This window comes from Mobula hypostoma, chromosome 10 (genome assembly GCF_963921235.1).
Source record: "Mobula hypostoma chromosome 10, sMobHyp1.1, whole genome shotgun sequence".
Lineage (NCBI taxonomy): Eukaryota > Metazoa > Chordata > Chondrichthyes > Myliobatiformes > Myliobatidae > Mobula > Mobula hypostoma.
The window spans coordinates 28,408,920-28,432,472 of record NC_086106.1 but is presented as its reverse complement, the minus strand read 5'-3'; the positions used below and the strand labels follow the sequence as shown (position 1 = coordinate 28,432,472).

The following is a 23,553-nucleotide window of genomic DNA, read 5'->3' as shown; positions in this document are numbered from 1 at the left end:
ATTGGGGGATCGCTTCGTCGAGCACCTCCGCTCTGTCCGCCACAACAGACAGGATCTCCCGGTTGCCACCCACTTCAACTCTGCTTCCCACTCCCATTCAGATTTGTCCATACATGTCCTCCTCTACTGCCATGATGAGGCTAAACTCGGGTTGGAGGAGCAACACCTCATATACCGTCTAGGTAGTCTCCAGCCCCATGGTATGAACATTGAATTCTCCAACTTCCGGTAATTCCCTCCCCCTCCCTTCCTCTATCCCTATTTCACTCTGCCCCCTCCCCCAGCTGCCTACCTCCTCCCTCTTGGTTCCGCCTCCTTCTACTACCCGTTGTGTTTTCCCCTATTCCTTCTTCACCTTTCCTGCCCTTCCCCTCCCTGCCTCCCTTCCCCCACCCCTTTATCTTTCCCCTTACTGGTTTTTCACCTGGAACCTACCAGCCTTCTCCTTCCCACCCTCCCCCCACCTTCTTTATAGGGCCTCTGCCCTTTCCCTCTACAGTCCTGATGAAGGGTTCCGGCCTGAAACGTTGACTGATCGTTTCCACGGATGCTGCCCGACCTGCTGAGTTCCTCCAGCGTGTTGTGAGCGTTGCTTTGACCCCAGCATCTGCAGAGTATTTTGTGAATTAGTTAGATTGGCGTCCCTCTATGGACTCTTGACTAAACCGCTCTGTCTCAGTAAAGCAGCCAACATAATCAAATTATCCACCCCGGGTATTTTCTCCTCTCCCTGCTGTGATACGACCATTGAATGGTTCCGTGCTGCAACTGGATAGACTTTTGGTCACACAATCTACCTCGTCATTATATGCACTTTATTGTTCACTTGCAGTGCACTTTCTCTGTAGCTGTTGGACTTTGTTCTGCATCACTATTGATTTCCCTTGTTCACAACTTCCTCACAGACAGGACCCAGGCTGTAAAAATAGGGGACAAGCTCTCCTCTACAATCACTCTGAGCACCGGTGCCCCACAAGGCTGTGTACTCAGCCCCCTGCTGTACTCACTGTACACCCATGATTGTGTAGCCAAGTTTCCATCAAACTCAATATATAAGTTTGCTGATGACACCACAATTGTCGGCCGTATCTCGGGTAATGATGAGTTTGAGTACAGAGAGGAAATTAAGAACCTGGTGGCATGGTGCGAAGACAATTACCTATCCCTCAACGTCAGCAAGACGAAGGAATTGGTTGTTGACTTCAGAAGGAGTAGCGGACCGCACGACCCAATTTACATCGGTGGTGCGCAAGTGGAACAGGTCAAAAGCTTTAAGTTCTTTTGGGTCAATATCACAAATGACCTGACTTGGTCCAACCAAGCAGAGTTCACTGCCAAGAAGGCCCACCAGTGCCTTTACTTCCTGAGAAAACTAAAGAAATTTGGCCTGTCCCCTAAAACACTCACTAATTTTTATAGATGCACTGTAGAAAGCATTCTTCTAGGCTGCATCACAACCTGGTATGGCAGTTGTCCTGTCCAAGACCAAAAGAAGCTGCAGAAGGTCGTGAACACTGTGCAGCACATCACACAAACCAATCTTCCGTCCTTGGACTCACTTTACACCGCACGCTGTCGGAGCAGTGCTGCCAGGATAATCAAGGACACGACCCACCCAGCCAACACACTTTTTGTCCCTCTTCCCTCCGGGAGAAGGCTCAGGAGCTTGAAGACTCGTACGGCCAGATTTGGGAACAGCTTCTTTCCAACTGTGATAAGACTGCTGAACGGATCCTGACCCAGATCTGGGCCGTACCCTCCAAATATCCGGACCTGCCTCTCGGTTTTTTTGTACTACCTCACTTTCCATTTTTCTAATTTTTCTATTTATGATTTATAATTTAAATTTTTAATATTTACTATTGATTTGTAATCCAGGGAGTGGGAAGCGCAAAATCAAATATCGCTGTGATAATTGTACGTTCTAGTATCAATTGTTTGGCGACAATAAAGTATAAAGTACCTCAATGCACTGTGTAATGAATTAATCTGAGTGAGTGTACGCAAGGCAAGCTTTTCACTGTATCTCGATATGTTTACCAACAATAATTGTCACGCTGTTTCTTTGGAGCAAAGCTCAGGATCACACAGAGACTCAGAAGGGTTAAACAAAACCAGGAATTTTGTTAACAAAACAAAACCATTGAATTTATAAGGTCTTGGGTAACTCGGGATAACTAAGTCAGAACTCCACTAGGCAAGGATTAGGACAACCGAGACACCAAGGGGTTAGCACTGCCCCTTTAAATTAACTCCAGGGAACAAAAGGATCAATGCCCAGATGATAAAACCCAGACTAAACATAAGCTAACAAGTAACCTTTCTAATCAGAGAGAATAGTCTATTGGACATCTGCAAAGTCTCAGAGAATTAATTGAAAGTACCTGAGGACAATTGCAATTTAAATATTAATGAGAGAGGACCGAACAATAACACGTAAAAACCTGGAAGCACAACAAAAAGAACCAACAGCAATAATCTTAGAGCACTCTGAATACTCTACCGATGATTTGAGTTTGTGACAAATAATAATCCCAATAACAAACCAATTCCACATGATGGGTTAAAGGGACTGTTCTGTGTTGCATCGTGTCTTGGCCTAATTTACAATGGCCAGCCAACCTCCTATAGAGGTGGCATGGTAGTACCAGCTAGCAGAATGCTTTACAGCACCAGCGATCATGATCGGAGTTCACTATCCCCGGTGCCTGTAAGCAGTTTGTGACCATGTGGGTTTCCTCCAGGTGCTCCACATTACAAAGACGTGCAGGTCAGATCATAAGACCATAAGATATGGGATCAGAATTAGGCCATTCATCCCATCAAGTCTGCTACGCCATTCCATCATGGCTGATTTATTATCTGTCTCAACCCCATTCACCTGCCTTCTCCTCGTAGCCTTTGGTGTTCTAACTAAACAATAACCTAACTTCTGCTTTAAATATACCCAGTGACTTGAGCTCCACAGCATGTACGGCAATGAATTGCACAGATTCACCATTCGCTGACTGAAGAAATTCCTTTTCGTCTCTGCTCTAAATGTTTGTCTCTTTATTCTGAGACTGACCAGCTATATGAAACATCCTCTCCGCATCCACTCTGTCCAGGTCTTTCATTATTCTATGAGTTTCAATGAGATCCCACCTCATTCTTCTGAACATTAGCGAGTACCAGTTCAGAGTCCTGAAATGCTCCTTATAAATTAACCCTTTCATTTCTGGAATCATTCTCCTGAACTTCCTTTGGACCCTCCCAATGGCAGCGCATCCTGTCTTAGACAAGATTTTCTTTGGGGCCCAAAGCTACCCTCAATACTCCAAGTGCGGTCTGACCAGCGCCTTATAAAGCCTCAGCCCTACATCCTTGCTGTTATATTGTAGCCCTCTCAAAATGAATGCAAGCATTCTATTTGCCTTCCTACCACCAACTCAGTCTGCAAGCTAACCTGCACAAAAACCTTTGCTCATCAGATTTTTGAAATTTCTCCCCATTTAGAAAATAATCTATGTCCTTATTCCTTTGACCGAAATGCATAATCATACATGTCCTTACATTATATTCCATCTGCTACTTCCTTGCCCATTCCCCTAAACTGCCCAAGACCTTCTGCAGATTCCTGCTTCCTCAGCAATACCTTCCCCTCCATGTATATTTCTATCACCTATCAACTTGGTCAGAAAGCCACTAATTCTGTCATCCGAATCGTTGACATATAACGTGAAAAAAAGTGATCCCAATCCACCCACCGAATCTCCTTTGACTATCCTGCCTGTTATTTCTTCAAAGGATTCCAACAAGCTTCTCAGGCAAGATTTCCCCTTAAAGAAACCTTGCTGACTTAGGTCTACTCTTTCATGCACCTCCAAGAACTCCAAAAGCCTCATCCCTAACCATGAAATACAACACCTTCCCAACTACTGAAGTCCGACTAACTGGACTCTGATTTCCTTTCTTCTGCTTCCCTCCCTTCTTAGAGAGCAGTGACATTTGCAATTTTCCAGTCCTCCAGAACCATTCCAGAATCTAGTGACACTTGAAAGATCATTACTAAATCCCCCACAATCTCTTCAGCCACCTCTTTCAGAACCCTGGGGTGTAGTCCATCTGTTCCAGGTGTCTTATCTACCTTCAGACCTTCCAGCTCCCCAAGCACCTTCTCCCTATTAATCGCAACTAAACTCACTTTTGCCCCCGACACTTGAATTTCTGGAATACTGCAGGTGTGTTACACAGTAAATACTGACACAAAATACTTGTTAAATTTGTCTGTCATTTCTTTGCTCCCCATTGCTGTCTCTCCAGTGTCATTTTCTAGTGTCTGATATCCACTCTTGCCTCTTTATGTATCTGTAAAAAAAAACAACTATTGGTTTCATCTTTGATATTTCTGGCAAACTTACCTTCATATTTAATCTTTTTTCTCTTCAGGTTTTGTTTTTAGTGGCCTCCTGCTGTTTTTTAAAATCTTCTCAGTCTCCTACTTTCCCACTAATTTCACGCACTTGTCACCCACAATTTTCTCGTCCTCCCTTTAGAATACGTCTTCATCTTTGGGGTGTATCTATTCTGCACCTTCTAACTTGCCCCAGAAACTCCAACTATTGCAGTTCTGGCATTACCCCTCCTAGTCTACCCTTACAGTCAACTTTGTCCAGCTCCTCTCTTTTGTCTCTGTAATTCAATTTATACCACTGTAATACTGTTAGTTCTGGCTTCATATTATGATCACTGCCTCCCAAGGGTTCCTTTACCTTAAGCTCTCTAATCAAACCTGGTTCATTGCACAGCACCCAATTACTTTCCCCTGGTAGGCTCAAGCACAAGCTGCTCTGTAAAGCCATCTTGAAGGCGTTCTACAAACCCTTTCTCTTGGGATCCAGCTCCAGCCTGATTTTCCAAATCTACCTCCATTTCGAAATCCCCCATGACTTTCATAACATTGTCCTATTTCATGCCTTTTTGAATTCATGTTGAAATTTATATCCCACATCCTGGCTACTGTTCAAGCACCTGTATGTAACTCCCATCAGGGTCTTTTCACCCTTGCAGTTTCTCCTCTACCCACAAGGATTCTACACCTTTCAACCCTGTCACCTCTTTCGAAGGATTGGATTTCATTTTTACCAACACAGCCACCCCATCCCCTCTGCCTACCGGCCTGTCCTTTCAATACAACGTGTGTCCCTGGATGTTAAGTTCCCATCAATGACCTTCTTACAGCCACATCTCAGTGATGCCCACAACATCATACCTGCCAATCTCTAACTGCACGGCAAGATTATCTACCTTATTCCGTGTACTGCGTGAACAGAGAACAGAAAACATAGACGAGTACGGCACTCGATCAGGCCATTTGGCCCACAATGTTGTGCCAACCCAGCTAAAAACCAGATCAAAACACCCAAACACTAATCCTTCCTACCCACACCATGTCCATACCCCTCCTTTTCCTTAGATCCATTTGTCTGTCCAAACATCCCTTAAAAGCCTCCAATATATTTGCCTCTACTACCTTACCTGGCAAAGTATTCCAGGCATCCATAACCACCTAAGTAAAAGGTTTACCCCTCAGATCCCTTTTGAACCTACCTCCCTCACCTTCAATGCATGCTCTCTGGTATTAGACATTCAACCCTGGGAGACAGATATTCCTCGTCTACTCTATCTATGCCTCTCATAATCTTGTAAGACTCTATCACATCTCTAGCACTCCAGAGAAAACAACTCAAGTTTGTCCAGCCTCTCATGATAGCACATGCCCTCTAAACTAGGCAGCATCCTGGAAAACCTGTTCTGCACCCTCTCCAAAGCCTCAACATCCTTCCTATAGAGGGGTAACCAGAACTGTATGCAATACTCCAGATGTGGCCTAACCAGAGTTTTATGAAGTTGCATTCAAATAATACACGTTCAGTCCTGTATTCTTTACACTTTATACTTTATTGTCGCCAAACAATTGATACTAGAATGTGCAATCATCACAGCGATATTTAATTCTGCACTTCCCGCTCCCCGGATTACAAATCGATAGTAAATATTAAAAATTTAAACTATAAATCATTTAGAAAATAGATAAATGGAAAGTAAGGTAGTGCAAAAAAACCGAGAGGCAGGTCCGGATATTTGGAGGGTATGGCCCAGATCCGGGTCAGGATCCGTTCAGCAGTCTTATCACAGTTGGAAAGAAGCTGTTCCCAAATCTGGCCGTATGAGTCTTCAAGCTCCTGAGCCTTCTCCTGGAGCGAAGAGGGACGAGAAGTCTGTTGGCTGGGTGGGTCGTGTCCTTGATTATCCAGGCAGCACTGATCCGACAGCGTGCGGTGTAAAGTGAGTCCAAGGACGGAAGATTGGTTTGTGTGATGTGCTGCGCCGTGTTCATGATCTTCTGCAGCTTCTTTCGGTCTTGGACAGGACAACTTCCATACGAGGTTGTGATGCACCCTAGAAGAATGCTTTCTATGGTGCATCTATAAAAATTAGTGAGGGTTTCAGGGGACAGGCCAAAGTTCTTTAGTTTTCTCAGGAAGTAAAGGTGCTGGTGGGCCTTCTTGATTTTTGATTTTTCCCCAGGTTACACTTCACCTCATTGAACTGATTGCAGTTTTGCCCTGTCACCTGCCTGTCCTTCCTCACAATCTCATCGCACACTGCACCAACTGCCCCATCCTCAGTCCTATCACTCCGGTTCCCAAACCCACCCCTCCCCGACTTGCCAAATTTGTTTAAACCCTCTCCAACATTTCTAGCAAACCTGTCCACTGGATATTGGTCCCCTTCAGGTTCAGTTGTAACCTGTCCTTTTTCTACAGGTCATACCTTCCCCAGAAAAGGTCCCGATGATCCAGAAATCCAAAACCTTGCACCACTCCCTCAGCCACTCATTCCCGTAATATCATCCAACTCCTACTCTTCTAGCACACGGCACTGGGAGGAATCCTGAGATTATTACCTTGGATGTCCTGCTCCAGCCCCTTTCTCTAACTCCCTATACTCACCGGGTAGGACCTCTTCCCCCCTTCCACCTACGTCATTGATGCTAATGGTCACCACAACTTCTGGCTGCTCACTCTCCCTCTTTAGGATCTTCTGTGGCCACTCTGAGACATCCTGGGCCCTTGCACCTGGATGGTAACACACCATCCTGGTTTCTCCTTCGCAGCCACTGAATCTCTGGTCCGTCCCCCTAACCGTCGAGCCTCCACTCTGCCTGACTTTTCCCTTCCCTGCTGAGCCTCAGAGACAGCCACGGTACTACTGACCGGACTGCTGTTTCTGACATCCCTCACTGACCAATTACTCCCCTTACTTCTCCTGTTGGTCACCCATCTACTGTCCGAAGCCTGTAGTGAAAGACTCATCTACGAAGTTTTCAGCCTCCCAGATGATCCCGAGTGCATCCCACTCCAATTCCAGTTCCCGAACCTTGTCAGTCAGGAGCTGAAGTTGAGTGCACTTCCTGAAATCCCTCATATCACAGGAGGAGCATTCCACTGCCTGAAATACCACCTTGCCTACACTTGTTATGCTTTTATCTTCTCAAACTTAAGTTCTAGCCCGTGCCTGTTCTCATCCAAGCCTGACCACTCTAACACTGTCCGCTCCCAACAATGGCCGCTCTGCTTAAACCTTGCTTCTTTTCTTTTGGCCCTTGTTAATTAACCCAAGCAATCTCCCAGTCCACTTACAACTCCTGACAGGCCCCGCTTGCCTTTTAAGACTGGCAAACTGGCACGTAAAGTCCACAAGGAACAGTCTCCAACTCACTCTGCGATCTCCCGCTCTGGGTCAGTAAATTGTGGGAATGCTACGTTGATGCTGGAAGTACGGCGACACTTGCCCCCATGGCCCCCGGCACATTCTTGGACTGTGTTCACCAATGTCGGAATTCTCTGTATCTTTTGATGTATATGTGACAAATAAGAGAAAAAGCTAAAGCTAATATTGCATTTTTGATGTGTTGAGTGAAACCAGAGCACGTTGGGGGGGATAACTGCACAGTCAAACGGACAAACTCCACACACAGTGGCAGGCAGAAGTCTGGGCACCCCTGGTCAAAATTTCTGTTACTGTGAATAGCTAAGCTAGTAAAAGATGAACTGATTTCCAAAAGGCATAAAGTTAAAGATTACACATTTCTTTAATATTTTAAGCAAGAAAACTTTTTTATTTCCATCTTTTACAGTTTCAAAATAACAAAAATGGAAAAGGGCCCAAAGCAAAAGTTTGGGCACCCTGCATGGTCAGTACTTAGTAACACCCCCTTTGGCAAGTATCACAGCTTATAAACGCTTTCTGTAGCCAGCCACTGGCTGCAACACAAGCCCAAAGCATGATCGATCCACCCCTGCGCGTAACAGTTGGAGAGGTGTTCTTTTCATGAAATTCTGCACCCTATTTTCTCCAAACATACCTTTGCTCATTGCAGCCAAAATGTTCTATTTTAACTTCATCAGTCCACAGGACTTGTTTCCAAAATGTATCAGGCTTGTTTAGACGTTCCTTTGAACCTTTTGAATAGAGCTTTCTGGCTGCAGTGAGCAAAGGTATGTTTGGAGAAAACTAATAACTGTTAAGCACGGGGGTGGATCGATCATGCTTTGGGCTTGTGTTGCAGCCAGTGGCTGGGGGAACATTTACTGGTAGAGGGAAGAATGAATTCAATTAAATGCCAGCAAATTCTGGAAGCAAACATCACACCGTCTGTAAAAAAGCTGAAGATCAAAAGAGGATGGCTTCTACAACAGGATAATAATCCTAACCACACCTCAAAATCCACAACCTCAAGAGGCGTAAGCTGAAGGTTTTGCCATGGCCCTCACAGTCCCCTGACCTAAACATCATCGAGAATCTGTGGATAGACCTCAAAAGAGCAGTGCATGCAAGACGACCCAAGAATCTCACAGAACTAGAAGCCTTTTGCAAGGAAGAATGGGCAAAAATCCCCCAAACAAGAATTGAAAGACTCTTAGCTGGCTACAAGAAGTGCTTACAAGCTGTGATACTTGCCAAAGGGGGTGTTACTAAGTACTGACCATGCAGGGAGCCCAAACTTTTGCTTGGGGCCCTTTTCCTTTTTTGTTATTTTGAAACTGTAAGAGATGGAAATAAAAAAGTAATCCTGCTTAAAATATTAAAGAAATGTGTCATCTTTAACTTTATGCCTTTTGGAAATCAGTTCATCTTTTACTCGCTTAGCTATTTACAGTAACAGAAATTTTGACCAGGAGTGCCTAAAATTTTGCATGCCACTGTAGACAGCGTAGGCTATTGGGATTGAACTGGTGACTGGAGCTGTGGAAATTTGGGAAAAGCAAGAGAAAGGGAAAAAACAAGATTGGTTTTAAATTGAAGAGAGGTGGGGAAGAATTGGATGGGACAAAGAGAGGAGTGAGCCCAGGACGATTTCTCTGGTGATAAGCTATATACAAAACCATCTGGTGGATCGATTTCCAGAGCGAAAACAGATGAAGGGACATGAACTGTAGGTGGGCGCTGTTGTTGAAATCAGGAAATGCAGTCGCCCACCCTGCCAGCAGAGACCTTCCCTTTGTCCTATACGTGCCTCACCCCTTCCCCGCGTTCGCTGCAACTTGAAACCAGACCATTGCCTCGCTGCCCTGGTTGATTCCCTTTGTCCACAGGTGCTCCCTGAGCAGTTGAGGGAAAATTCACAGGGGCCCGGCTGCAGGTGGAGAAGATCGATCAGGGGACTGGGGGGCACTCTCTCTCGAACTATCCCAGGGTGGTGGGACTGGAGCTGATTCGGTCCTGATTCTCACCCGCTGCCTGAAAAAAATGGAGTCACTGGATGCATCAGTTTCTGAGCAGCCCTGGAAAAGAAATGTCTGTACGATCTCTCGACAGGGATTACAGCCAATAGTGTGACTGGCTCGACAGTGAGACTCAGGAGCACCGAGTGTGGAAAGAATTGCAATCATTGACACAGCCAGAGGGGGAATCACACCAGCCACAAACAGAAGGCAAATGGGGCCATCTCAGCTAGGAATGAGGGACTGGCAGGAGACAGTGGATCCAGACGAGGACGGGAATGATTCAGAAGGGGGTGGACAAGGGAGGAGAATGGGGATGAAATCACAGAGATTCAGGTTGTGAGGCAAGTTCACCAGGTGTATGGATCAGTGCGCCAGTGGATCTACTTGGAAAAAGAAAGGCAGAGGATACGTTTTTAAGGAGATTACATGCGAACGACATAGTGCAATTTTGACACTCACAGGGCCCTGAAGTACTGGTCCTTGTGGGGACTTGCTCAGGATTCTGAAGAACCATTCTGTTTGTGGCAATAGTCAGGTCAGTTTCTTTTGAATTGGCCCAGTTAGCCCAAACCATGAACAAGTCACTAAACAGAGTTCAAGAGCTGCAAGGTAATGTTGCAACTCTAAACAAGAAATCTGGTTAGACCACACTTGCAGTATTGTGTTCAATTCTGGTCAATTCATTATAGGAAGGATGTGGAAGCTTTCGAGGATGCAGATGAGATTTACCAGGATGCTGCCTGGATTAGAGAGCATGCCTTAAGAAGATAGCTTAATTGAGCTGGGGTGTTTCTCTCTGGAGAGAAGGAGGATGAGACAAGAGTTGATAGAAGTGTATAAAACAAGAGGAACAATCCAGTGGATAGCCAGGGACTTTTTCCCAGGTAGAAGTAACTGATACGAGGGAGCATCATTTTAAGGTAACTGAAGAAAAATATGAAGGGATGTGAGAGGCAGGTATTTTCACGCAGAGAGCGGTTAGTACATGGAATGCCTGCCCAAGGATGTATTTAGATACATCACTGGCACTTATGAAACTCTTAGAAAGGCACGTGGATTATAGAAACAATGGAGGGCCATGTAGAATGTTAGAGTTAGACTGATCTTAATGTAGGTTAAAAGGTCATCACAACATCAGGGACCAAAGGGCCTTACCTTTCTGTAATGTTCAATGCTCTATGTTCTCAACTCCTTAAACTGAGAACCTGCTCTCAACTGGGCGCAGAGGTTCCGGTATTACTTTGAGGAGTAATTGTGAAGATCTCCAGATCCTGATCAATATTTGTCCTTCATTCAACATGACAGAAACGATGGTCCGGTTGTGAACATGCTTCTGTATGTGGAAGACTATTGTGTGTAAATTGGTTTCAGAACTTTCAACATTACGATAACACCTACAATTCAAAGGTTATTTTCCAGCTGCAAAACGGGTGCGGGGCGACCTGAGATCGAGTAAAGATGATAGTCAAGTGGGGAGGGGGGGGGAGCATTAAAATCGCTTCCAATGGCGTCGGGATGAGACCATAAGCCCCCGCGCCGCAGAGAATGTCCTATTGATCCAATGGGAGCCAAATGCGCAGCCGCTGGAAGCTGGAGCGCGTTCCGCGCATGCGCGGCTCAGCCGGTAGAGGAGGCTGCGGGGAAAATGGAGACGAGCTCCGGAGACACGGCGGGCCGTGCTGCTGGAATACCAGCCCGAGTCGTCTTGGAATGGTGAGCTTGTCCCATTCATTAAATCAGGTTTGCTGGGTAAAATGATTTCATTGGAATATTCAGCGACTTGACGGGGTAGCAGCGAGGGTGGGGTGTAACCCCGGCTGAGGTCCTTACAATAAAGAACCAGTAACGTCCGGTCAAATTTGCAGACTGACTTGGTTTAAACCGAATAAACTGCGGAAATGGTGAACGCACAACCGGACTACGACCCATGCGCTCTATTTAGGCCCTCCCTCCCTCTCGTATTCCCAGTCAAGGGCGAGTTCGCTGGCGTGCGCGCAGGGGCCGTGAAAAGGTAACTTCCAGGGGCCTGGCAGACACCGAGCATCTTGGAAGAGCAGCCGCTGTGGGGACGTCATGAGTTAAACACGAAGCAGACGGTTCTCGAGTATAGAGTTTCCCGCACCCGCATGTCGGTCCGCAAGCCTCTCCCCGCTGCCAGTTAGGGGCCAAGAGCAAATGACCGGAACAGCACCAGAAGCTGGGCGAGACTGGAACGAGGGATCACGGGCCAAGAGTGAAGGGGGGACTACTTCAGGGGAATCTGAGGGGGATCTTCTTCACTCAGAGGTTGGTGAGAGTGTGGAAGGAGCTGCTGGTGGAAATGGTGGACGTGAGGCCGATTCCAACAGGTAAGAGAAGTTCGGATGGGAGGGGGACGGAGGGCTGCGTCCAGGGACTAGGCAGAATAACAGTTCAGCATGGATTAGACGGGCCAAAAGGCCTGTTTCTTTGCTCTGGTGCTCTATAATACACCTGATTCTGAATCTCTAGCGGTGCTTATCTCTCTCTCTTTCCATTGGTGCTGCCGACTTTCAGGAATTTCTGTTTTTATTTCGGGTTTAGAATATAGCACATAGAATAGTACAGCACAGTACAGGCCCTTCGGCCCACAATGTTGTGCCAACCCTTAAACCCTGCCTCCCATATAACCCCCCACCTTAAATTCCTCCATATACCTGTCTAGTAGTCTCTTAAACTTCACTAGTGTATCTGCCTCCACCACGGACTCAGGCAGTGCATTCCACGCACCGACCACTCTCTGAGTAAAAAACCTTCCTCTAATATCCCCCTTGAACTTCCCACCCCTTACCTTAAAGCCATGTCCTCTTGTATTGAGCAGTGGTGCCCTGGGGAAGAGGCACTGGCTGTCCGCTCTATCTATTCCTCTTAATATCTTGTACACCTCTATCATGTCCCCTCTCACCCTCCTTCTCTCCAAAGAGTAAAGCCCGAGCTCCCTTCATCTCTGATCATAATGCATACTCTCTAAACCAGGCAGCATCCTGGTAAATCTCCTCTGTACCCTTTCCAATGCTTCCACATCCTTCCTATAGTGAGGTGACCAGAACTGGACACAATACTCCAAGTGTGGCCTAACCAGAGTTTTATAGAGCTGCATCATTACATCGCGACTCTTAAACTCTATCCCTCGACTTATGGAGGCTAACACCCCATAAGCTTTCTTAACTACCTTATCCACCTGTGGGGCAACTTTCAGGGATCTGTGGACATGTACCCCCAGATCCCTCTGCCCCTCCACACTACCAAGTATCTTGCCATTTACTTTGTACTCTGCCTTGGAGTTTGTCCTTCCAAAGTGTACCACCTCACACTTCTCCAGGTTGAAATCCATCTGCCACTTCTCAGCCCAATTCTGCATCCTATCAATATCTCTCTGCAATCTGCGACAATCCTCTACACTATCCATAACACCACCAACTTTTGTGTCGTCTGCAAACTTGCCAACCCACCCTTCTACCCCCACATCCAGGTCGTTAATAAAAATCACGAAAAGTAGAGGTCCCAGAACAGATCCTTGTGGGACACCACTAGTCACAATCCTTCAATCTGAATGTACTCCCTTCAACACGACACTCTGCCTTCTGCAAGCAAGCCAATTCTGAATCCACCTGGCCAAACTTCCCTGGATCCCATGCCTTTTCTGAATAAGCCTACCATGTGGAACCTTGTCAAATGCCTTACTAAAATCCATATAGATCACATCCACTGCACTACCCTCATCTATGTGCCTGGTCACCTCCTCAAAGAACCCTATCAGGCTTGTTAGACACGATCTGCCCTTCACAAAGCCATGCTGACTGTCCCTGATCAGTCCATGATTCTGTAAATGCCCAGAGATCCTATCTCTAAGAATCTTTTCCAACAGCTTTCCCACCACAGATGTAAGGCTCACTGGTCTATAATTATTTGGACTATCCCTACTACCTTTTTTGAACAAGGGGACAACATTCGCCTCCCTCCAGTCCTCTGGTACCATTCCCGTGGACAACGAGGACATAAAGATCCTAGCCAGAGGCTCAGCAATCTCTTCTCTCGCCTCGTGGAGCAGCCTGGGGAATATTCCGTCAGGCCCCGTGGACTTATCCGTCCTAATGTATTTTAACAACTCCAACACCTTCTCTCCCTTAATATCAACATGCTCCAGAACATCAACCTTACTCATATTGTCCTCACCATCATCAAGTTCCCTCTCATTGGTAAATACCGAAGAGAAGTATTCATTGAGGACCTCGCTCACTTCCACAGCCTCCAGGCACATCTTCCCACCTTTATCTCTAATCAGTCCTACCTTCACTCCTGTCATCCTTTTTTTCTTCACATAATTGAAGAATGCCTTGGGGTTTTCCTTTACCCTACTCACCAAGGCCTTCTCATACTCCCTTCTTGCTCTTCTCAGCCCCTTCTTAAGCTCCTTTCTTGCTATCCTATATTCCTCAATAGACCCATCTGATCCTTGCTTCCTAAACCTCATGTATGCTGCCTTCTTCCACCTGACTAGATTTTCCACCTCACTTGTCACCCATGGTTCCTTCACCTTACGGTTCTTTATCTTCCTCACCGGGACAAATTTATCCCTTACATCCCGCAAGAGATCGCTAAACATCGACCACATGTCCATAGTACATTTCCCTGCAAAAACATCATCCCAATTCACACCCGCAAGTTCTAGCCTTATAGCCTCATAATTTGCCCTTCCCCAATTAAAAATTTTCCTGTCCTCTTTGATTCTATCCTTTTCCATGATAATTATAAAGGCCAGGGAGCGGTGGTCACTGTCCCCCAGATGCTCACCCACTGAGAGATCTGTGACCTGACCTGGTTCATTACCTAGTACTAGATCTAGTATGGCATTCCCCCTGGTCGGCCTGTCCACATACTGTGACAGGAATCCGTCCTGGACACACTTAACAAACTCTGCCCCATCTAAACCCTTGGAACTAATCAGGTGCCAATCAATATTAGGGAAGTTAAAGTCACCCATGATAACAACCCTGTTATTTTTGCACCTTTCCAAAATCTGCCTCCCAATTTGCTCCTCTGTATCTCTGCTGCTACCAGGGTACCTATAGAATACCCCAGCAGAGTAACTGCTCCCTTCCTGTTCCTGACTTCCACCCATACTGACTCAAAAGAGGATCCTGCTACATTACACACCCTTTCTGTAGCTGTAATAGTATCCCTGACCAGTAATGCCACCCCTCCTCCCCTTTTCCCACCCTCTCTATCCCTTTTAAAGCACTGAAATCCAGGAATATTGAGAGTCCATTCCTGCCCTGGTGCCAGCCAAGTCTCTCTAATGGCCACTACATCATAATTCCATGTATGTGTCCAAACTCTCAGTTTATCACCTTTGTTCCTGATGCTTCTTGCATTGAGGTACACACATTTCAGCCCTTCTACCTTACTGTCTTTACACCGTTTATTCTGCTTCTCTTTCCTCAAAGCCTCTCGGTATGTCAGATCTGGCTTTACTCCATGCAAGTTTCTAGCACCTTTCTGTGGCATTTCCTCTCCTGACCAGCTTCCCAATCCCCTCCCACAGGTCACCGGTGATGGACCATTCACAGACAGGAAGTTCCAACCAAAGTGTGGGTGAAGACCGGGCCGAGTCTCCCCAGCCGTCTGAACGTCTTCAGCCTTTGAGCAGGGGAGCGAAAGGCCGCGTTCAGGGCGGGGTGAAGCGGTGCACATGCTCCGAGTGTGGACAGAGCTTCAGCCGAGTGTCTCTTCTCTCAAAGCACCGATGCCAACCCCCCGGGGAGAAGCCGTGGAAATGCGGGGACTGCGGGAAGGGGTTTAACTACCCGTCCCAGCTGGAAATCCACCGCCGCAGTCACACGAGAGAGAAGCCGTTCATCTGCACCGTGTGCGAGCAGGGCTTTTACTGCCTGTCCAACCTCATCACGCACCAGAGGTTTCACACGGGGGAGCGGCCGTTCACCTGCTCCGAGTGCGGGAAGGGCTTCAGTCAACCGTCCAACCTTCTCAGGCACCAGCGGTTCCACACCGGGGAGCGGCCGTTCACCTGCTCCGAGTGCGGGAAGGGCTTCACCCAGCCCAGCTCCCTGCTGTCGCACCGGCGGGTTCACACGGGGGAGAGGCCGTTTGTCTGCTCCGAGTGCGGGAAGGGCTTCACTCTGTCCTCCCAGCTGGTGAGGCACCAGCAGGTCCACACCGGGGCCAGGCCGTTCACCTGCGCCGAGTGCGGGAAAGGGTTCACTCAGTCGTCCTCCCTGCTGACGCACCGGCGGGTTCACACCGGCGAGAGGCCCTACACCTGCCCGGCGTGCGGGAAGAGCTTTGCTCAGCTCTCCAACCTGGTGACGCACCAGCGACTGCACACCGGGGAGAGGCCCTACACCTGCCCCGTGTGTAAGAAGCGATTCGCCTATTCATCCAACCTCTGGAAGCACCAGCAGATTCACAAGTGAGGGCTCCTTCCCACAGGCCATTGGATTTTCAAATTCAACGGAGCCATAACGCAAGGACTTTTACTCCCTCACGTTGTGGGATGGATGTAAGATTTTAAAAATAAATTCTAAATTCAGCAGCCTCAGTCTGCTTCCTCTCCCTCCACTGTCAGGGTCCTGGATGATTTCGGACACTCAGACCCAGTGTTTGCCTGGGTCCACCTGAGAGAACATGCGGCTCTCAGTTTAACATTTTAGCTTTGACGGTCAATCCTCCGAGCCCCGTGGCGTCAGGCTGGAGCCTGGAGTCCCAGCTGACCAGAGAAACGGGGAAGCCCTCAGCTCTGAATTTCCGTCTAACCCTCAGCAATTTATTTTTGGGAAATCCTTTTGCACAGCCTCAGAAGGAAGGGATTTACAGACCGGAATTGCGTGCTGATGACATCCCGACGGTCTGGCAATCCACCCACACCTGAACATCACGGTGGGGCGGTGCTGGGTGTAGATCTGTCCTGGGTGAGGATTGCAGACTTCAGTACTGATTTATACTCGTGTCCATGACGTCCACTGGAGTGAGTGTGCGCTCACAGCGTTCACCACGTGCACACGCAGTCACCCTGACAGTGTCCCAGAGAACTGAGTTTTAAATGGGTTGACAGTCAGAAAATGGCCCCTCCTCAGTCCATGTGATTTACAGTAAAGCACAGAAGTACAAAAGAGTCAGTGGCAAAACTGCACACATACCGACAACCAAAATGCAAAAGGTAAACTGTAAATATACAAAAAAACACGAGTAATAATAAATAATACTGAGAATATGACTTGCTGAATCCTTGAAAGTGAGTCTGTAGGTTGTGGAATGGCCACAGTGAGAAGACAGCATGGACACGAGGTAGAAAACTAGAGTGATACACACACAACGAGGAGCTCAGTAGGTCAGGCAGCGTCTGTGCATGGGAATCAATCCGGGGTCTTGGCCCGAAACGTTGACCGGTTAGTTCCATCCGTGAGTGCCGCCTGACCTGCTGAGCTCCTCCAGCACGTGGTGTGTGAACCCCCCTGGTTTCCTTGGCTGCGCAAGTCCAGGGAAAACGCTCTCCGGTCCCGCCAAACCCGTGAGACTGAGACGGCTCGTCCCATCCCCAAACCCCGGTGTGTGTGGACGCTGTGTCGTTTGCTCCCCGCTCTTTGCCTTCTGTGGGCAAGCCATTCCTGGATCCACAAAGCAATGTCCCCTTGGATCCCATGCCTCCTTACTTTCTCAATAAGCCTCGCATGGGGTACCTTATCAAATACCTTGCTGAAATCTATATACACTACATCTACTGTTCTACCTCCATCAATGTATTTAGTCACATCCTCAAAAAATTCAATCAGGCTCATAAGGCACAACCTGCCTTTCACAAAGCCATGCTGACTATTCCTCATCATATTATGCCTCTCCAAATATTCATAAATCCTGCCTCTCAGGATCTTCTCCATCAACTTACCAACCATTGAAGTAATACTCACTGGTCTATAAATTTCCTGGGCTATCTCTACTCCCTTTCTTGAACAATGGAATAACATCCGCAAACATCCAATCCTCCGGAATCTCTCCTGTCCCCATTGATGATGCAAAGATCATCGCCAGAGGCTGAGCAATCTCCTCCCTCGCCTCCCACAGCAGCCTGGGTTACCTCTTGTCCGGTCCCAGTGACTTATCTAACCATGCTTTCCAAAAGCTCCAGCACATCCTCTTTCTTAATATCTACATGCTCAAGCTTTTCAGTCCGCTGTAAGGGATCCCTGCAATCATCAAAATCCTTTTCCGTAGTGAATACTGAAGCAAAGTACTCATTAAGTACCTCTGCTATCTCCTCCGGTTCCATACACATTCTTCCACTGTCACACTTGATTGGTCCTATTCTCTCACGTCTTATCCTTCAGCTCTTCACATACTTGTAGAATGCCTTGGGGTTTTCCTTAATCCCATTCACCAAGGCCTTCTCATGGACCCTTCTGGCTCTCCTCATTTCTTTCTTAAGCTCCTTCCTGCTAGGCTTATAATCTTCTAGATCTCTATCATTACCTAGTTTTTTGAACCTTACGTAAGCTCTTCTTTTTGACTCGATTTACAACAGCCTTTGTACACTGCGGTCCCTGTACCGTACCATCCTTTCCTTGTCTCATTGGAATGTGTGCAGAACTCCACGCAAATATCCCCTGAACATTTGCCAAATTTCTTCCGTACGTTTCCCTGTGAACATCTGTTCCCAATTTATGCTTCCAAGTTCCTGCCTGATAGCCTCATATTTCCCTTTATTCCAATTAAATGCTTTCCTAACTTGTCTGTTCCTATCCCTCTCCAACACTATGGTATAGGAGATAGAATTGTGATCACAATCTCCAAGATGCTCTCCCACTGAAGGATCTGACACCTGACCAGGTTCATTTCCCAATACCAAATCAAGTACAGTCTCTTCTCTTGTAGGCTTATCTACACATTGTGTCAGGAAACCTTCGTGAACACACCTAACAAACTCCACCCCATGTAAACCCCTTGCTCTAGGGAGATGCCAATCAATATTTGGGAAATTAAAATCTCCCACCATGACAGCCCTGTTATCATTACACCTTTCCAAAATTGGTCTCCCTCTCTGCTCCTCGATGCCCCTGTTACTGTTGGGTGGTCTATAATAAACACCCAGAAGAGCTATTGAACCCTTCCTGTTCCTAACTTCCACCCACAGAGACTCTGTGGACAATCTCTCCATGTCTTCCACCTTTTCTGCAGCCGTGACACTCTCTCTGATCAACAGTGCCGTGCCCCCACCACTTTTACCTCCCTCCCCGTCCTTCCTGAAACATCTAAAGCCTGGCACTCGAAGCAACCATTCATGCCCCTGGGCCATCCAAGTCTCCAATGGCCACAACATATGAATGTGGCAGCAAATATCTCGATTCACAATGGGGAGCAACCATCAACATATTGTGTATGGGACGAGCCTCCAGCTGAGTGACCTCACTGCTGAGGTACAGGGACGGTCTATTGAAGCTGTTAGTTGCCCATTTGGAGAGCAGTTGTTCACCGCTGCACTCAAACTTGGAGGAGGGGAGAGTTTTCCCTGTGCGGGGAGTCGATCACCCAGACTGTGAAGCCCCAGAGAGGTCAAATAACCGCAGGGGCTCCATTCCGCCGTTGTTGCTTCTGGTAATGATATTCAGGGCTGGGCATGCTCAGTGTCACAATGTGGGCTCGTTTCAATGATGTTAACAGCTCCTACAGCGGACTGGAGATTAATATTCTGATTCTGATCCCTAAAGAAAACTGATCCCAATTCTAAATCTGATTCTAATATTTTTCACAAATACCAAACAAATGATCTTGATCGCCAGCATCCGGTGTGTTGCCTCTTTAAGGCGTTGTTCTGAAAGAATTTTAATAAACTTTTTCTGGTATCGAAGATAGCTGAAGAGCATTTTGTTTCCACCCGTGGGTACTGATGTTGAGCGATTTGTAAACTTGAAATATAAAATTATTGACTGGTTGTCAATTTACGGATTAAGATACCAAGTGTGGACCCTGCGGGCAAGGTCACAGATTAGCCTTGGATGACTGATGCTGTCATCGTACTCCCCCCCCCCCCCACCGGTTTATTGACTGTTGACAAAGTTAAATATTAGATTAGCCTTATTTGTCATGTGTGCAGCAAAACGATTTGTCGGCAGCAAATCAGACCAGGGAGGATCATGTTGAGCAGCCCACAACTCTCAACATGCGCCCAGAGCTAACAAAGCACGCCCACAATTTACTCAGCCTAACCCTAACCTGTATGTCTTTCGAATGGGGGGGGAACCCCCCCAGAATTGATGGCCTTGTGGCCAGCTTTGCGTACGATACAAAGATAGTTGGACAGGCAGGTAGTCTTGAGCCTGCAGAGGTACTTAATCAGGTTAGGAGAATGGCCAAAACAGTGGCAGATGGATTGAAGTGTAGGGAACTGTATGAAGGAATAAAGATGTGGACTATTTTCTAAACAGGGAGCAGATTCAGCAATCAGAGGTGCAAAGGGTCTTGGGGAGTCCTCGTGCAGGATTCCCTCAAAGTTAACTTGCAGAGATGGGGAGATTTTGAACAATTTCTTTCCTTCGGTATGTACTAAGGAGAAGGATATTGAATTGTGTAAGGTAAGGGAAACAAGTAGGGAAGTTATGGAAACTATGGCGATTAAAGAAGAAAAAGTACTGGCGCTTTTAAGGAATATAAAAGTGGATAAGTGTCCGGGTCCTGACAGGATATTCCCCAGGTCCTTGAGGGAAGTTAGTGTAGAAACAGCAGGGTCTCTGACGGAAATATTTCAAATGTCATTAGAAACGGGGATGGTGCCGGAGAATTGGCGTATTGCTCATGTTGCTCCATTGTTTAAAAAGGCTTCTAAGAGTAATGATTGGCCTGTAAGTTTGATGTCAGTGGTGGGTAAATTAATGGAAAGTATTCTTAGAGATGGTATATATAATTATCTGGATAGGCAGGGTCTGATTAGGAACAGTCAACATGGATTTGTACATGGAAGGTCATGTTTGACAAATCTTATTGAATTTTTTGAAGAGGTTGCCAGGAAAATTGACGAGGGTAAAGCAGTGGATGTTGTCTATATGGACTTCAGTAAGGCCTTTGACAAGGTTCCACATGGAAGGTTAGTTAGGAAGGGTTCAATCGTTAGGGATTAATACTGAAGTAGTAAGATAGATTTAACAGTGGCTGGATGGGAGACGCCAGAGAGTAGTGGTGGATAAATGTTGGTCAGATTGGAGGCCAGTGACTAGTGGTGTGCCTCAGGGATCTGTACTGGGTCCAATGTTATTTGTCATATATATTAATGATCTGGATGATGGGGTGGTAAATTAGATTAGTAAGTAAGCAGATGATAATAAGATAGATGGTGTTGTGGATAATGAAATAGGTTTTCAAAACTTGCAGAAAGGTTTGGGCCAGTTAGAAGAGTGGGCTGAAAGATGGCAGATAGAGTTTAATCCTGATAGGTGTGAGGTGCTACATTTTGGTAGGACTGATCAAAATAGGACATACATGGTAAATGGTGGGGCATTGAGGAATGCAGTAGAACAGAAGGATCTAGGAATAATGGTGCATAGTTCCCTGAAGGTGGAATCTCATGTGGATAGGGTGGTGAAGAAAGCTTTAGGTATGCTGGCCTTTATAAATCAGAGCATTGAGTATAGAAGTTGGGATGTAATGTTAGAATTGTACAAGGCATTGGTGAGGCCAAATTTGGAGTATTGTGTACAGTTCTGGTCACTGAATTATAGAAAAGATGTCAACAAAATAGAGAGAGTATAGAGGAGGTTTACTAGAATGTCACCTGGATTTCAGCACCTAAGTTACAGAGAAAGGTTGAACAAGTTAGGTCTTTATTCTTTGGAGCTTTGAAGGTTGAGGGGAGACTTGATAGAGGTGTTTAAAATTATGAGGGGGATTGATAGAGTTGACGTGGATAGGTTTTTTCCATTGAGAATGGGGGAGATTGAAACAAGAGGACATGAGTTGAGAGTTAAAGGGCAAAAGTTTAGGGGTAACATGAGGGGGAACTTCTTTACTCAGAGAGTGGTAGATGTGTGGAATGAGCTTCCAGCAGAAGTGGTTGAAGCAGGTTCGATGTTGTCGTTTAAAGTTAAATTGGATAGATATATGGACAGGAAAGGAATGGAGGGTTATGGGCTGAGTGCAGGTCGGTGGGACGAGGTGAAAGTAAGAGTTTGACCTGGACTAGAAGGGCCAAGATGGCCTGTTTCCGCGCTGTAATTGTTATATGGTTATATTGAGTTGGTGGTAAGGAAGACAAATGCAATGCCAGCATTAATTTTAAAATTTAAAAAAGCAAGGACGCAATGCTGAGGTTTTATTAGGCATTTTATCAGATCACACATGTGAGCAGCTTTGGGCGCCTTATTTCGGAAACGATGTGCTGGCATTGGAGAGGGTGAAGAGGAGTTTTACGAGAATGATTATGGGAAATGAAAGGGTTAACGTATGAAAAGGGCTTGATGGTTCTGGGCCTGTACTCGCTTGAGTTTCCAGGAGTGATGGGGGCGGGGGTGGGCGTGGGGGAAGGCGGAATTCATTGAAACGTATTGAATATTGAAGAGCCTAGAGCGGACGTGGAGATGATGTTTCCCGTAGTGAGGGAGTCTCCTATAGAGGGTGCAGCCTCAGGATGTCCCTTCAGAACAGAGATGGGGAATTTCTTTAGCCAGAAAGTGGCGAATCTGTGGAATTCATTGCCATCGACGGCTGTGCAGGCCAAGTCATTGGGTATATTTAAAGCAGGTTCTTGATCTCTAGGGGTGTCAGAGGTTACGGGGAGAAGGCAAGAGTATGGCGTTGAGGGGGATAGTATATCAGCCATGATGGAATGACGCAGCAGGCTCGATGGCCTAATGGCCTAATTCTGTTCCTAAATCTTATAGTCTCATGGTATTATGGTCACAGGAGAATGCAGATACTCAGTTCAGACGGCCAGCACTGTAAAGCGATGCGCTAACCACTACGCGACCACGCCGAAATGGGACTGTCGGTGCTGCGCTGCTGGGAGAGCTGGCATCAGCGGCGTCAGTCTCACCGGAAGATCTGAGTAAAGAGAGAATGCAAGGTCGAGATCGGCGGCCTCTAAATGTGCCTACCGGGAGTGAACATCCTTTCTGAAGCAAACGGGGTGCTGCTTTTGGAGTTTCAAACAGTATTTGTACCGCACTGACTGAATGGATGGTGGTAACAGGTCATTTCATAACAAGCACCAGGCGGCTCTGGACCGACTTGTGGGGGCCTGATCATAAGGTGTCTAATATGTATTTAAAGTGGGGAGGGGGATGCATTTTTAAACGGCTAGGGTTAAGTCGGGTTAGTTGTGGGCACACTATATTGGTGTGGGAAGCGTAGCCTGACGCAATGTTCACTGATGTGACAATGTACACCTGACAAATAAAGATAGTATTTAAACTCAACTTCCATAAAGTTCAAATCTATTGATGTGTTTGTTCAGAGATACGGAACGGAGCAGCCCATCCGGCCCAGAGCCACGCCACCCGTTTAAACATTAGTCTAATCACAGGACAGTTTGCACTGCCTAATTAACCTACCAACCAGTACGCCTTTGGACGGTGGGAGGGAACCGAAACACTCACTAGAAAATACAAACTCCTGCTAGGTGGCCCCAGAATTACTCTCGGATCTCCAACGCCCCGAACCGCAACGCTACCGGAGCACAAAGATTAGATTAGCTCTGTCACGTGTACCTCTGGCCGCTACACGACCGTATCGAGGAGTTGCGGCTTCGGGTACCGAATAGGTT

The 23,553-nt window shown here is 46.7% G+C and overlaps 1 protein-coding gene across 3 annotated transcripts; it reads left to right on the top strand.

Annotated features, from left to right (window-relative positions):
- The first annotated feature begins 11,391 nt into the window (after window positions 1-11,391).
- Window positions 11,392-23,329, top strand: LOC134352770 (gastrula zinc finger protein XlCGF7.1-like). Of its 3 annotated transcripts, XR_010019460.1 has the most exons (3): window positions 11,505-12,121; window positions 15,337-16,968; window positions 22,695-23,329. XR_010019460.1 is itself a non-coding variant. In XM_063060208.1 (2 exons), exons 1-2 carry the CDS (start codon window positions 11,419-11,421, stop codon window positions 16,223-16,225), a joined length of 957 nt encoding a protein of 318 aa, XP_062916278.1. In that variant the 5' UTR covers window positions 11,392-11,418; the 3' UTR covers window positions 16,226-19,585. The 3 variants fall into 3 exon arrangements, 2 of the variants coding, with proteins under 2 accessions (XP_062916278.1, XP_062916277.1); XM_063060208.1 differs by lacking the exons at window positions 11,505-12,121; window positions 22,695-23,329 and adding an exon at window positions 11,392-11,486 and having other exon boundaries at window positions 15,337-19,585; XM_063060207.1 differs by lacking the exon at window positions 22,695-23,329 and having other exon boundaries at window positions 15,337-19,585.
- The last annotated feature ends 224 nt before the right edge of the window (window positions 23,330-23,553 follow it).